Genomic DNA, 16,287 nt, shown 5'->3' on the forward strand with positions numbered 1-16,287 from the left:
ATTTAAAAGCAACAGTACAATTAACAACAATTGGGAAGATTTTAAAATATTATAAATGAATACAGCATGCTTAATTAACATGAGCATTCTTGGCTTACTGATCCTCTCAGCAAAATTATATCATAATCTTTACTTTGCTTTCATTTTTATTACCATAAATTTTATTTTCCCACTTACCTGACAACCTTAAAGCCTATGACTGATATTAATACAAGCATGTTATATGAAGAAACATGGAATATGAATCTCAGGAATAAAATTCAAGTTTCTAGCTTAACTTAGTTAACTATAAATTTCTTGAGATGGCATAGTGGTTACTTTCTGAAGTTAGGTTTATAGAAAATTAATGATATGCTGCAATCTCACTCCCTTGATCTCCACAAAATGCATTCAGTAATATTCTGAATACTGAATAAATTAACCTCCATTAAAATACAGGTAACCTCTGCATTATCAGGAGTTGCAATCCTAGAAAATGGTCTATATGGCAATTTTCAATAACACAAACCATGTCATCTGTGCATACAGAACAACGAAGAAAGCAAGTTTTAAAAGTTATATTTATTTACTGTACTCCCCCAACATAAATTCTGTAAGAGCAAATTTTATTCTATTTCTCAATTTTCTGGGTTGCTATCTTCAAATTCTGTCGGGTGAATTTCTGTTACCCAAACAGCCATAACATGTAGGTGCCCTGCACTTGTGTCAAAGGCTGCTTTTACAATGGAAATAGAATTTGTAGGGATGACTGCTGGATGACCTAAGCCATCAAAAATGCTGCACTTGCAAATTAACGGCTCATCTCATTTTTTTAATAATTACAAATGCTGAGGAATTTCTCACCTGCGCTGAAGTGCTGTCATCACACCATTGTATGTAAAGCTATTGGACAAAACATATTTTCAAATTCAGTCAAAAATTAATCACACATGACTGCAAATTGACATATAAATATATATACAACATGACAGTTTTAGATGCAATCGTTAATCACAAAAAATAGGCAAGACCAACAGGGCTGTTTGTCATTCCTTTACAATTCTAAGCAATGCAAAGCAATATAATAATCCTTTGATCTGACATACCTCTGCTGTCAACAGCATATTATTCACCAGTTCTGTGTAAGCTTTCATCTCAGCCTTCTGAATTTCATCCAGTCCATCAGTGAGTGAATGACCCTAAGGAGATATGGTATGCAGATGTAAGTGCTTATAGCAAGTCAATTCACAATTTATAAGTCATAATTGATCATCTTTTAAATGCTCTTATTACCAACTTTATATAAGTCAAAGCAGTTTCAACACCTGTAAATTGTGCTAGATACCATAAAAAGGCACAACAAAAACCTTCTGTTCACAAAACTATTCCTTGAATACATACACCATTATTAAACTAAAAAGAGTATAAACATGGCAAATTAAAATGGCAAGTTTCCAATTAATTTGAAACTTTTATAGCATAGTTTCATAAAAGCACATAATTTTGAAGAACGACAAGTATGAAACACTTAATATTATAATAAATGTAAGCATTCTATCGAATCATAACTCTACAGATATCTGAAACAATACATGCTTTGCAGTTAACAGGTATACTAACAGCTGGAAGTTTTCTTACCTTGGCTTTTGCAAATTGCACAATAGGGCCAAGCTCTGAGACAACATGATTACCCACATGAATAAAAGGCGCTTTGCCTAATAATAAAAAACAAAATCACATGGATTATTACATCAATTTTATAAATGGAAATGCATATGTTTTTCATGAATAATGATAATAAACTAATTCAAAGAGCCAGAATTACACTGTAAGAATGAAAGTAATCAAGCAGACTTAACTTGAATATACATGACAGTTTCTGAAAATGCTATAGATATTATGCTATATTTAACATGTGCTTTATGTAATGCTTTTGAAAGTATCCAGTCAAGATCACTCAAACAATTCTAATAACAAGAAACATTGTCCTTTCTATGTCGGTATCCTTCTGCTAGTTACTGAGCTAATGCAAGTTCTAGTGGGAGATTACAGATTCGTTAGAAAAGCTTTTTTTTCCCCCATTTAGCATGTATCTATAAGTTCCACATCGTAATTTTATAAAGTTTACAATCACATTCATATGTTTAAATATTTACTATTATTGTTAGGAGTCGTCCACATACTTTATTTTCAATTAAACATTAGCAATATTAACACAATAACAAAGAAATGGTGGTGTTTGTGCTATTAAGATTCTGAAAATATGCTCAGAAGACATTATTGCATCCGTTCCTATTTACAAAATTCAGAGCTGGCTAGAAACCTCAAGAGCTTAAAAAATGATCATACACAAATAATACAACAATAAACAAAACTTAAAACATATTACCAAGGTCACTGGTACCATAATAATTTACATCTTCAAGAGGCTGGTCACAGCACACAACTCCAGCCTCTGGGCAACCTCCACTGACTGAAACAAGCCTACATTGAAACAGGTCTACAGTGGACATCATCTCTCTGGCTTTACACTCATCACTGGAGCATCTTGATCAAAAAGACATCTGTATCAGACTGCTATTTATTGACCAACAGCTCTATCTTTAGCACCATAATTCCAAACAAACTCATCTTAAGACTCCTTAGCTCAGGACTCAACACCTCCCTTTGCAACTGGATCCTTGACTTCCTAACCAACAGACCACAATCAATAAGAAAAGGCAGTGACACCTCCACCACAATTACCCTCAACATTAGTGCCCAACGAGGCTGTGACCTCAGCCCCGTTATACTTCCTGTACACTCACAACTGTGTGGCCGGATTTTAATCCAACTCCACGTACAAGTTTTCAGATGCTACTACTGTAGTGGGCCAAATCTCATATAGAAATGAAAGGAACTACAGGAAGGACACAGAGCATCTAGTGGCATGGTGACATGACAACAAACTTCCTCTCAATGTTAGCAAAACTAAAGAGCTGGGCGCACCCTTCAAGAAGAGGAGCAGTGCACTTGCTTGTGTTTATCTCAATGGTGCCAAGTTCCTAGGAGTGAACATCTTGAATAGCTACATAGACAACATGGCCAAGAAAGCTTGCCAGCACCTCTACTTGCTCAGGATAAAAATTACTTGGCATGCTCCTGGTGACCTTCACCAATTTCATTTGATGCACTATTGCTTTGTATAGCAACTGCTCTGCCTGAGGCCACAAGAAACTACACTGGGTTCTGGAGACAGCTCAGTACATCACAGAAATTAGCCACCCCTCCCCTTGCTGCCTCAGAAAAGCAACCAACATAATCAAAGACCGCACTCACTTCCACTGGTGAGATGAAGTAAAGGCCTGCAAACACTTACTACCAGGCTGAAGAACAGTTAAAAGACTATTGAACAGTGCCCTTGTGTGACAAGGTTGACTCTTAATCTCATAATCTACCTCTTTGCACCTCCTGTCTGCCTGCATGGCACCTGTAAAACTACTGTTACAACCACTGAGGAGATTAACCTGAAGACCCACACTCTATAATTCAGAAACAGGTACTCCCCTCCGTGATCAGATTTCTGAATGGTCCATGAATACTACTCTGTTATTCCTTTTGGTTTGCACTATTTATTTTTGTAATTTACAGTAATTTTATGTTTTTGTAGTTTCCTGCGGTTGAAAAGCAGTAAGTTTCACGTCATACAAGAGAGTGATGATAAACCAGATTCCGGTTATTGCTTTTTCCTTGAACTACCTCAACATATTGATATGATGGAACGATCCTTATGGATTGCATGCAAAACAATGTTATCCACTCTACCTTGGTATATTCAACAACAATAAGCACATTTATTAAACCAAGTAAATTTTGTTTTCAGCAAAAATTCAATCCTTTCCTTCAGGATACCTTAACAAAAATTAATAAGTTTTCAATGTATCAATGTTTTAAAGCCATAGTCTATACATGATGCTCAAAAAAAAAAGTTGTGATTGCTATTGTAGGCTTCCCTGTACCTGACACATGCCAGATTCACCCCATAAATCAGTAATTTCATTACTAGAACAGACATGCAAAATAATTAAGAACCATAAAACTATGTCCAATTTCTATCAAAGTTAAACAGAACAAGGCTTTGAACAGCAAATATAAGTGGAAAATACTTTTGATCCCTTTAAGTCATGACTATTAGGGTGAGATCCTAAAGAATAAACAGTCTGTGGAGGCTACATACATCAAAGTTGCTGGTGAACGCAGCAGGCCAAGCAGCATCTATAGGAAGAGGCGCAGTCGACGTTTCAGGCCGAGACCCTTCGTCAGGAGGGTTTTGGCATTGAGATATTTAAACTATATTATGCTGAGAAAAAAAATTCAAACACATTTCAATACCCAAGGACAACATAACAATGTCTGCAATAGTAAATTATTATTCTGAAGTGAAAAGGATACCCAAATACATGATTATCAAACATGGGTGCATGTATTTAGTAAGTACTTTGCATTGGTCTCTTACCAAGGAGATTAAAGGGAAGGTGAATTGCTGAGTGGTTGAGAAAGTTATGATGACTAAACCAATTTATTTCAGATAACTTAATAAAAGTGAAGGAACACAATGTACCAATGACTAATGGAATACATCTTAAGATCCAGAGGAATGTGAGGAAAGGAATAATAAGCCCCTAAATTCAAGGCTCATTTTCCAAAGGTCTTGTGCACTTCAGGCACCATAATGGAATGGACCCTTGAAAAGGGCATATAATAATGATAGCATACTGTTAATTGTGATGTATCATATATTATTTAGATAGTTTGACCCGCATTATTTTTGCCAATAATATATATGGCATTTATTAACGCTTCATTAAAGTCAACAGAGTTTACAATTTTGTTGCAATTATGTCCACTTTCAACATCTTTATGACCTGGACATTAAAAGATTGTGCAAGTTGCTTATCAGTGGGATAACCTATTGCACAAAGAGAAAACTTAAACTGCCATTTCTTGAAAATAGATAACCGGTATGAAGATTAAACTAGTATCTTCAAGTGTCCTTTACCAGTACTCAGGAATTGCAATTTGAAAGTTGCTTGAGGATAGGGCTGAAGCCCATTCAATTTAAGAGATTTCTTGCAGAATGCCTACGTTACATGCCCAGACCACATTTCAGGAAATCTGATCACTTGGCTGTTGTTCTCCTACCTGCAAATAGGTAGAAGTTAAAGAGCAAGGCTCCAGAAATTAGGACAACAAAGAGGTGGTCATGAGAGGCAGAAGAGTGCTTCAAGTCGGTAGACAGGGCCATATTCAAGGACATCTGTGGATCTGAAAGAATACACCATGGTTGTCACCAACCTTGTAAAAAATAGTAGTAGACGAGTGTGCCCCCACAAATTCATTCACAGTCTTCCCCAACAAGAAGCCCTGAATGAACCATAAGATCCTCAACTGGCTGAGGGCTAAATCAGAGGCAATCAAGTCAGGTGACCAAGAAAGTTACAAGAGGTTCAGGTATGATGTCTGGAAAGCTATCTCACAGGCAAAGTGGCAATTCTGGGCTAAACTTGAATCAATGAAGGATGCTTGATAGTTGTCCTCAATGCCTTCTATACTCACTTTGACTGTCAAAATATGGAGGAACCATCACAAACTCCCACAGCCCCCGATGATCCTGTGATTTCAGTCTCTGAGGCTGATGTGCCAACATTCTTCAGGAGGGCAAAACTATGAAAAACATCCGGCCCAGACAGGGTACCTGGCCAAGCACTAAAGACCTGTGCTGATCAACTGGCTGGAGATTTCACTGAGAACTTTAACCTCTCTCTTTGGCAATCTGAGGTACCCACCTGCTTCAAGCAGGCTTCACTTAATTGGTGCCTGAGAAGAACACGGTAATTTGCCTCAATAACTATCATCTAGTAGCACATACTTATATCCACAGTGATGAGGAGTTTTGAGAAGTTCATGGTGAAACACATCATATCCTGCCTGAGAATTGAATTGACTTTATTACTTACATCCTTCATATACATGAGGAGTAAAAATCTTCACGTTACATCTCCAACTAAATGTGCAATGTGTGATTTATAATAAATAGTATGTACAACAGGATAGTCAATATAACATAGAAATACAGCTAGGTCATCATGAGTTAAGCAATCTGATGGGCTGGTGGAAGAAGTTGTCCCGGAGCTTGCTGGTCCTGGTTTTTACGCTGCGGTACCATTTCCAGGATGGTAGCAGCTGGAACAGTTTGTGGTTGGGGTGATTTGGGTCCCCATTGATCCTTCGGGCCCTTTTTACACACCTGTCCTTGTAAATGTCCTGAATAGTGGGAAGATGCGCTGGGCTGTCCGCACACTCTCTGCAGAGTCCCACCCATACCAGGCAGTGAAGCAGCCAGTCAGGATACTCTCAACTGTGCCCCTGTAGAAAGTTCTTAGGATTTCGGGACCCATAACAACTCCTTCCACCGTCTGAGGTGAAAGAGGCACTGTTGTGCCTTTTTCACCACACAGCTGGTATGTACAGACCACGTGAGATCTTCGGTGATGTTTATGCCGAGGAACTTATAGCTGTTCACCCTCTCGACCCCAGATCCATTCATGTCAATAGGGGCTAGCCTGTCTCCATTGCTCCTCTAGTTCACAACCAGCTCCTTTGCTTTGCGACATTGAGGGACAGGTTGTTTTCTTGACACCACTGGATCAGGGTGGGGACTTCTTCTCAGTAGGCTGCCTCATTATTATGTGAAACTAGGCCAAATCAATGTAGCGTCGACAGCAAATTTAATTAGCAGATTGGAACTATGGGTGGCGACAGAGTCATGGGTACAGAGAATAAAGGAGGGGCTTAGTACACAGCTCTGAGGGGCACCTGTGTTGAAGGTCAGAGGGGTAGAGGTGAGGGAGCCCACTCTTGCCACCTGCCAGCAATCTGACAGGAAGTCCAGGATCCAGCTACACAAGGCAGGGTGAAGGCTGAGTCTCTGAGCTTCTTGTTGCACCTGGAGGGAATTATAGTGTTCAATGCTGAACTGTAGTCCAAGAACAGCATTCTCACATAAGCATTTCTCTTCTCCAGATGTGTAAGTACGGTGTAAGAAGTGACTTGGATCTGCTCCAATTTGCTTCGCGATGCATAGAAACATAGAAAATAGGTGCAGGAGTAGGCCATTCGGCCCTTCGAGCCTGCACCGCCATTCCGTATGATCATGGTTGATCATCCAACTCAGAACCCTGCACCAGCCTTCCCTCCATACCCCCTGACCCCCATAGCCACAAGGGCCATATCTAACTCCCTCTTAAATATAGCCAATGAACTGGCCTCAACTGTTTCCTGTGGCAGAGAATTCCATAGATTCACCACTCTCTGTGTGAAGAAGTTTTTCCTAATCTCAGTCCTAAAAGGCTTCCCCCTTATCCTCAAACTGTGACCCCTCGTTCTGGACTTCCCCAACATCGGGAACAATCTTCCTGCATCTAGCCTGTCCAATCCCTTTAGGATTTTATACGTTTCAATCAGATCCCCCCTCAATCTTCTAAATTCCAACGAGTACAAGCCTAGTCATCCAGTCTTTCTTCATATGAAAGTCCTGCCATCCCAGGAATCAATCTGGTGAATCTTCTTTGTACTCCCTCTACGGCAAGGATGTCTTTCCTCAGATTAGGGGACCAAAACTGCACACAATACTCCAGGTGTGGTCTCACCAAGGCCTTGTACAACTGCAGTAGTACCTCCCTGCTCTTGTACTCGAATCCTCTCGCTATAAATGCCAGCATACCATTCGCCTTTTTCACCGCCTGCTGTACCTGCATGCCCACTTTCAATGACTGGTGTATAATGACACCCAGGTCTCGTTGCACCTCCCCTTTTCCTAATCGGCCACCATTCAGATAATAATCTGTTTTCCTATTTTTGCCACCAAAGTGGATAACTTCACATTTATCCACATTAAATTGCATCTGCCATGAATTTGCCCACTCACCCAACCTATCCAAGTCACCCTGCATCCTCTTAGCATCCTCCTCACAGCTAACACTGCCACCCAGCTTCGTGTCATCCGCAAACATGGAGATGCTGCATTTAAAAGGTTTAAGCAAAAGGTTTATGCAAAAGGTTTACAGCAGATGCCATCTCATTGCCTCTTCACTCAACCCTGAAACATCTGGACAGCAAAATACGTACATCAGAATGCTCTTTATCAACTACAGCTCAACATTCAATACCATCATCCCCTCAAACCTAATCAATAAACTTCAAGACCTTGGCCTCAATACCTCCTTATGCAATTGGATTCTCGATTTCCTCACTTGCAGACCCCATTTAGTTCAGATTGGCAACATCTCATCCACAAATTCCATCAGTACAGGTGCCCCACAAAGCTGTGTGTGTGTAGCCTCCTGCTCTACTCACTTTACACTTATGTCAGTGTGGATCAGCACAGTTCCTTTGCCAGATTCATGATTGCTGACGACACCACTGTCACCAGCTGAATCACAAGTGGTGATGAATCAGCAGATAGGAGGGAGATGGAAAATCTCGCTGAGTGGTGCCACAACAAAAAATTCTAACTCTACGTCAGCAAGACAAAGGAACTGATTATTGGGTTCAGGAGGAGGAAACCAGATGTCCATGAACCAGTCCTCATCAGAGGATCAGATGTGGAGAGGGTCAGCAACTTTAAATTCCTCAGTGTAAACATTTCAGAGGAGCTACCCTGACCCCAGCATCTAAGTGCAATTCCAAAGAAAGCACAGCAGTGCCCCTACTTCCTTATGAGTTTGCCAAGATTTGACTTATCATCTAAAACTTTGACAAATATATACGTGTGGTAAAGAGTATATAGACAGCCTGCTATTGAAACACTAATGCCCTTGAACAGAAAATCCCACAAAAAGTAGTGAATATGGCCTAGTCCATCATGGGTAAAGTCCTCCCCACCATTGAGCACATCTACATTTGTCGCAGGAAAGCAACATCCATCACCAGGGACCCCTAGCACCTAGGTCAGACTCTTTTTTCGCTGCTGCCATCAGGAAGGACCAGCAGCCTCAGGACTCACACCACCAGGTTCAGGAACAGTTATTATCCCTCAACCATCAGGCTCTTGAACCAAGGGGGATAACTTCACTTACTCCATCACTGAAGTGTTCCCACAACCCAAGGACTTACATTTAAGGACTCTCCTTCTCAAGTTCTCAATATTTATTATTTATTTTCTTTTTGTATTGACATAGTTTGTTGTCTTTTACACTGGTTGAATGCCCAGTTAGTGTGGTCTTACATTATTATGGTTATTCTATTATGGATTTATTGAGTATGCTTGCTAGAAAATGAATCTCAAGGTTGTAGATGGTGTTATTTGTACTTTGATAATAAATTTACTTTGAACTCGTGACCATATTAAAGATTAGCTTTATTTGTTACATGTACATTGAAGCATACAGTGAAATGCATTGTTTTACATCAAATCAGCAAAGATTGTGCTACACAGCCTACAAGTGTTCCAATGCTTCTGCCGCCAGCTCCGGAACCTGGGCCTTAGCACTCAGATCTGCAGCTGGATCTTCAACCTCCTCACAGACAGGACCCAGGCTGTAAAAATAAGGGACAAGCTCTCCTCTACAATCACTCTGAGCACCGGTGCCCCACAAGGTTATGTACTCAGCCCCCTGCTGTACTCACTGTACACCCATGATTGTCTAGCCAAGCTTCCATCAAACTCAATATATAAGTTTGCTGATGACACAACAATTGTAGGCCATATCTCAGGTAATGACGAGTTTGAGTACAGACAGGAAATTAAGAACCTGGTGGCATGGTGTGAAGGCAATAACCTATCCCTCAAAGTCAGCAAGACAAAGGAATTAGTTGTTGACTTCAGAAGGAGTAGCAGACCGCACGACCCAATTTACATCGGTGGTGCACAAGTGGAACAGGTCAAAAGCTTTAAGTTCCTCGGGGTCAATATCACAAATGACCTGACTTGGTCCAACCAAGCAGAGTTCACTGCCGAGAAGGCCCAGCAACGCCTTTACTTCCTGAGAAAACTAGAGAAATTTGGCCTGTCCCCTAAAACCCTCACTAATTTTTATAGATGCACCGTAGAAAGCATTCTTCTAGGGTGCATCACAACCTGGTATGGAGGTTGTCCTGTCCAAGACTGAAAGAAGCTGCAGAAGATCGTGAACACGGCGCAGCACATCACACAAACCAATCTTCTGTCCGTGGACTCACGTTACACCGCACGCTGTCGGAGCAGTGCTGCCAGGATAATCAAGGACACGACCCACCCAGCCAACAGACTTTTCGTCCCCCTTCCCTCCGGGAGAAGGTTCAGGAGCTTGAAGCCTCGTACGGCCAGATTTGGGAACAGCTTCTTTCCAACTGTGATAAAGTATAAAGTACGATTTCCTCTAACATGGCACAACTCTGTAACTGTACATGGTTGGAATGTGGGAGAAAACCAGGGCATCCAGAAGAAACCAACGCAGTCATGGAGAGAACATACAAGCTCCTTATAGACAGCAGCAGGAATCACACCCCAATTTTACAGCCAATGCTGTAAAGCATTGTGCTAACCACTATGCTACCATGCTTAATGATTACAGCAATTAAAACAAACTTAAACCTCTAATTTAAGACTGTAATTTTGTTAGCAAGTACTATTCTTACCCCATATCAGTTATGAAAAAATAGTATACATACAGATAGCTCTAAAACATTGTATGACTTTCAATAAAACATGAAATGTATATATAAAACAGAGCACAGAGATGCTCCATTTTGGTCCAAACAGCTATTTCTTCTGCACTTGAGTTCCTTAGGAAAAGAAATCAATGTTGCAGATCTTAGAAATATTTTGACACTTTATTTTTTTCTTCCACCTTTCTCCTTTAATCTATCCTGGCTAAATCTTCATTATGTGAGTGTCCAGGCAATTATTTTTGAGGTAAAGAGCAGAAATCGTTTCTTCACTGCTAAGAACATATTTGGGCAAGAATGTGGTCTTTTCGCCAAAAAAACTAAATAATGAAATTTGAGGTGACGGCTTTGATTTGCTTCGCTCAAATAGTTGCTGAATATTTTCCATCATTTATTCTGTACTTTAAAAAATCCAATTTCAAAACAGAAACAAAACTACAAATCTCTCAATTATGAATACACAATCAGGCAATAGGAAAAACTGTAATATTTATGGAAGAGATTGACAATTTATGCAAGCACAGAAAACTTATGAGCATTGTGAAGCACTCTCATCATATTTGTGTACTGCTTCTAGGGACGTCACACTTGCATGAAGGTCTGAATATACACATAATAAAGCTGTCAAAACATTCTGTGTGACTCAGAATACATTGCTGGAGGCAATGAAAATCTAGATTTTCATTAGCAGATGCTAATAGACAAAAGTTCCTCAGAAGTATTTCCTGTCAGAATGAAACATCAATAGGTTGGAATATACTCAGTTTGGCACTTCAACATTCCTTTACAGCAGTATTGCTGATTGAGCAGTACTTCTGACATTGCTAACTTACTTTAGCAGTCCATTGCCCAGCTCATCCAAATTAAAATTTATATCCCCTTCAAACCTACTAATTGCCTCATCTCTTATTGTCTGAAAATCCTACCCCAGCTGTTCAACAACTGTAGTAGCCTGCCTCCTACTAACTTTGTTCTTATGTTCCACCTTTTTTCCTCCATTCATCTGTGATAATTATGCCTTCAGTTTTCTATGTCCCAAGAGCAGTGATACCCCTTCTAAACTATTGGTGCTCTCTTGCTAAGGCTCTTAAAACATGCCCTCGATCATATATTTGACCTCCGCTCCAATCTACATGACAAATAAAGCGAATCTTTAAATTTATAGCTGATGAAATATGCAGATTCATAGTTGCTTTATTGTGATTTTATCAGCCACACTGACATTTTGCTGCTATAAAAACTAGCAACTTAAGCGGTATAGGAGTAATGATTATAATATTCATCAGCACAACTTTTGGAACATTGTAGGACAAATTGGTACAGATGTTGAAAAGTATTGCAATCTCATTGTTTAGAAACAAAGAACACAAAAATAAAGAAATATTGGTAAATCAACATTTAGGTCTTAGGGTGGAGTAACATGTCCAATTCTGGGTACCATACTTCAGAGAAAATTTATTGAAATGGGTAAGGGTGGGATAGGTATTCATTTAACGGCTTATGTTTGCAAATCTTGTTTTCCAAATGCAGCATCTGCCACTTGTAAGATGAAACAGCTGGAAGTAAACTTCCAACTGACAGTTTTTTAACCTTCTGAACATAAATTGCAGTCAACCCTCTATCCTTAAAAAGGAAATGGAAAGCAATAGTCAGTTTGAAATTAAAAAAAACTTTCTATAGAACAAGTTTGCAAACAAGCTCTATATTTTGAAGATGCTCTGTCTGTGAGGAGCAGATGTTAGTCACTACACCTGCTTTACAGCTTGAGGTAGTATAAGACAATGGGTTGTTTAATTCAGGTTGTTTCAAATAGATAAGCTCACTCTTAAATTGCTTGGTTCAAGGAAGCTCGTACAATAGATAGATAGTATAATTTAGCACAGGGGTCCCCAAACTTTTTTGCACCACAGACCGGTTTAATATCCACAATATTCTTGCAGACCAGCTGATTGAAGGTGGCGGGGGGGGGGGAAGGTGTGTTCAAGTAGGGTTGCCAACTTTCTCACTCCCAAATAAGGGACAAAGGTAGCAGGCAAATACAGGACACTTGTGTTTACCCCAAGAAAGACTACCATGACCATGAAGCCTTGCGTGGGCACCTGTGTGCGCATGCGTAATGTGCGCATACATGACGTGCGCATGCGTGTACGTGTGATTTTTTTTCTCTACAAATCAGTTTTGGCTTAATCTTCCCGATTCTGTTAAGTGAAACTACACTGTACATACATTATTTCTACTTAATATCGGCTGTGTATTTATCATATCATCAAAGTTGCTGGTGAACACAGCAGGCCAGGCAGCAACTCTAGGAAGAGGTACAGTCAACGTTTTGGGCCGAGACCCTTCGTCAACTGTACCTCTTCCTAAAGATGCTGCCTGGCCTGCTGCGTTCACCAGCAACTTTGATGTGTGTTGCTTGAATTTCCAGCATCTGCAGATATCCTCGTGTTTGCATTTATCATATCATTCCTGCTTTTACTATATGTTAGTGTTATTTTAGGTTTTACGTGTTATTTGGTATGATTTGGTAGGTTATTTCAAGTTCAACAGCGCGTGACAGGGAATGAGGAAAGGTGCAGCTGACTCATATCGTTTCATATCGCCAAATCATATTGTTTCCTCACGGCCCGGTAGCACATGCTTTGCAGCCCGGTACCGGTCCACGACCCTATGGCTGGGGATCACTGATTTAGTATACCAATATGAGGGATGATTGATAAGTTTGTGGCCTAAGGTAGAAGGAGTCAATTTTAGAAAACCTAGCACATTTATTTTTCTTACATTTACACACTCAGTCCAGCGGTCGTGAAGCATACGTATCCCTTCTTTGTAGAAGTCAGCGTCTTGGACCTCCAGAAGTGGTCCACAGCAGAGGTGATTGATAAGTTCATGGCCTAAAGTAGAAGGAGATGAGGAGAAACTTCAAACTTTCTGCATTTACACTCAAAGAGTTGAACTGCACGTGCATGTAACAAGAGCTGTACAACTCATCTCCTTCTACATTAGACCACAAACTTATCAATCACCCCTGCTGTGGACCATTTCTACAAAGCAGGGATCCGTATGCTCCATGACCACTGGACTAAGTGTGTACATGTAGGAGGGGACTATGTTGAACAATAAATGTGTTAGGTTTTCTAAAACTGACTCCTTCTACCTTAGGCCACGAACCTATCAATCACCCCTCATAACTGATGTGTTTTAGTTAGAAAGGTTTATGAACTCAAAGGTTAGCTTTTACAGCATTAATGGTAGCCTGCTGGGGTCTTTGTCCCCAAAATACTTTTAGACCATTTGTGCTGAAAGGATATCTGAGGAAATATCATATACTTATGAAGTCATCCAAGTAGGAGAAGATGGGTATAAATGTAGGGCGTAGTTCAGGCTTATCAGGAATAGGGTAAGGAACATCAAGAAACATGAAAGAAACATTGGGTGAATCCATTCTTCTAGCTTCCGTTTCTGCGACAGATGACTTGTTCATTTGCAACTTGTTGGTATGTCTTTTTAGTTTATAGGGATGGTACCTGTGTTTTGGAAATCCTTTGTATTTTAGAAATGCTTTACACTTAGGGCATGGTTTGTTCTTAGTCTTCTGTACTTTACGGCTTCTGTTTTAGAAACTGTTTGTGATTTTGAAATGTTTAAGATAGAAATCCACTGAGCCTTAAATGTGTTTTAAGTGTGTTGTTTGGATTTAAACATGTATCAATGAAAATAAATGAACTGTTATAAACTACTTTGTTAGCTGAAAGTATCTTCTTGGTAGGAAGAGGGGACTCACCACTTGAATAGTGGGTATTGGGAGCTAAACTCACCATGGAGAATAAACAGGGAGTAAACTAGTCTTTGAAGATTGGGTAGTGACAATATATTCTCCCTTTAGTGAGAGTACTTATGGCTATTTATATCTGAAAGGGTTTAAGGTCTTTGAGTTTAGAACCTTGCAGTCAGCAAACCTAATGCAATCACAAAGATACAGGGATTTTTATAGTCATTGAAGAGATGAGAAAGCTTTGTTACTCTTAAAACAGAGGAGGTTATGCAGTTTAAGAGTTGCTCAAAAGTATGAGGGACTTCTTTGACGGATGGTTTTGGTTTCAGGTGATTTGCAAATTGAAAGCACAGGTAGGTAAAAAGGTATCAAATTTAAAAAGAAGTCATAATAAGTTGGCCAAAAGGGTGTTACAAACATAAACGTTGGTAACTTACAAAAGGGGAATGAATGTATACTCAAGAAGAAAAACTTGCAGGTTCTGGGAAAGTGCACAATAATTAATCAGTTAGATATCCTTTTTTAAAATAATTGTTTCAGGTATAGACACAGCATGCATCCATAATGCCATGGATCTCCATTATGCAAGGCACACAGCATTATGGAAAATGATGCAAGAGGGGTAGGAATATTGGTATTCCATAAAGAAGAGTAACAGTAGCCTCCAACTCTGAAGCAAAAGCAGCAAATGCTGGAGCCTCCACCAAAAGTGGAACTTCTCAGTGGCCCAACTTTTTAATTCTGATCTCCATTCCTGTTCCAACATGCAAGTCTATGGCTTCATTTTGTGCCACAATGAGATCACCCTCAGGGTGGAAGAGCAACATCTTGTATTCTTCTGGGTAGCCTCCAACCCGATGACATAAATCCTGATTTCTCCCTTCAGTTTAAAAAAAATACCCCTCCCCTCTTCATCTATTCATACTCTCACCTCTTACCTCTTCTCACCTGCCCATCAACTCCCCTAGTGCCAGTCCTCCTTCCCTTTCTCCTATGGTCCACTCTCCTCTCCTATTAGATTCCTTCATCTCTTCCCGTTTACCATTCCCACACAACTGGCTTCACCCATTACCTTCTAGGTATCCTTCATCCCCTCTCTCCTTCCTTTTCAGAAGGAAAAGGGTCTTGAACTGAAGTGACTTTATTACTTACATCATATACATGAGGAGTAAAAATCTTCACATTACATCTCCGTTCAAATATGCAAAGTGCAATTACAGCAATTTATAATAGGTATTATGTACAACAGGATAGTCAATATAACAGAAATACAGCTGTGTCAACATAAGTTAAGCAGTCTGATGGCCTAGTGGAAGAAGCTGTCCCAGAGCCTATTGGTCCAGGTTTTTATGCTGTGGTACCATTTCCCGGATGGTAGCAGCTGGAACAGTTTGTGGTTGGGGTGACTCAGGTCCCCAAAGATCCTTCGGGCCCTTTTTGCACACCTGCCTTTGCAAGTGTCTTGAATAGTGGGAAGTTCTCGGCAGAGATGGTGCTCGGTGTCGGAGGGCTGGTCAGAGGCTCTAAGTTTTCAGACGGACTCAAGAGTCGGCTGTAGTCAGGTGCTTCCAGGGTGCTGCATTGGCAAGTTTGCTCCCTTCTACCTTCTGCGTGAGATGATCGGACTTTCGAGAGACTTTTTTTTTTACCATGCCCATGGTCTGTTCTTTATCAAATTACGGTATTGCTTTGCACTGTTGTAACTATATGTTATAATTATGTGGTTTTTGTCAGGTTTTTTTAGTTTTGGTTTGTCTTGTGTTTCTGTGATATCATTCTGGAGGAACATTGTATCATTTCTTAATGCATGCATTACTAAATGACAATAAAAGAGGACTGCGTGTCCT

At 40.0% G+C, this 16,287-nt stretch overlaps 1 protein-coding gene across 1 annotated transcript in view; it reads right to left on the bottom strand.

Annotated features, from left to right (window-relative positions):
* mtx2 (metaxin 2) overlaps window positions 1–16,287 on the bottom strand; it is a 96,169-nt gene that overhangs the window by 18,287 nt on the left and 61,595 nt on the right. The window contains exons 5-7 of the mRNA XM_063050095.1: window positions 1,618–1,694; window positions 1,086–1,178; window positions 844–882 (exon numbers count right to left, since the gene is read on the bottom strand). Of these exons, the coding sequence (XP_062906165.1) occupies window positions 844–882; window positions 1,086–1,178; window positions 1,618–1,694 (209 nt within the window). The remainder of the gene's footprint in view (window positions 1–843; window positions 883–1,085; window positions 1,179–1,617; window positions 1,695–16,287) is intronic.

The sequence above is a fragment of the Mobula hypostoma genome, chromosome 6 (genome assembly GCF_963921235.1).
Source record: "Mobula hypostoma chromosome 6, sMobHyp1.1, whole genome shotgun sequence".
Classification (NCBI taxonomy): Eukaryota; Metazoa; Chordata; class Chondrichthyes; order Myliobatiformes; family Myliobatidae; genus Mobula; species Mobula hypostoma.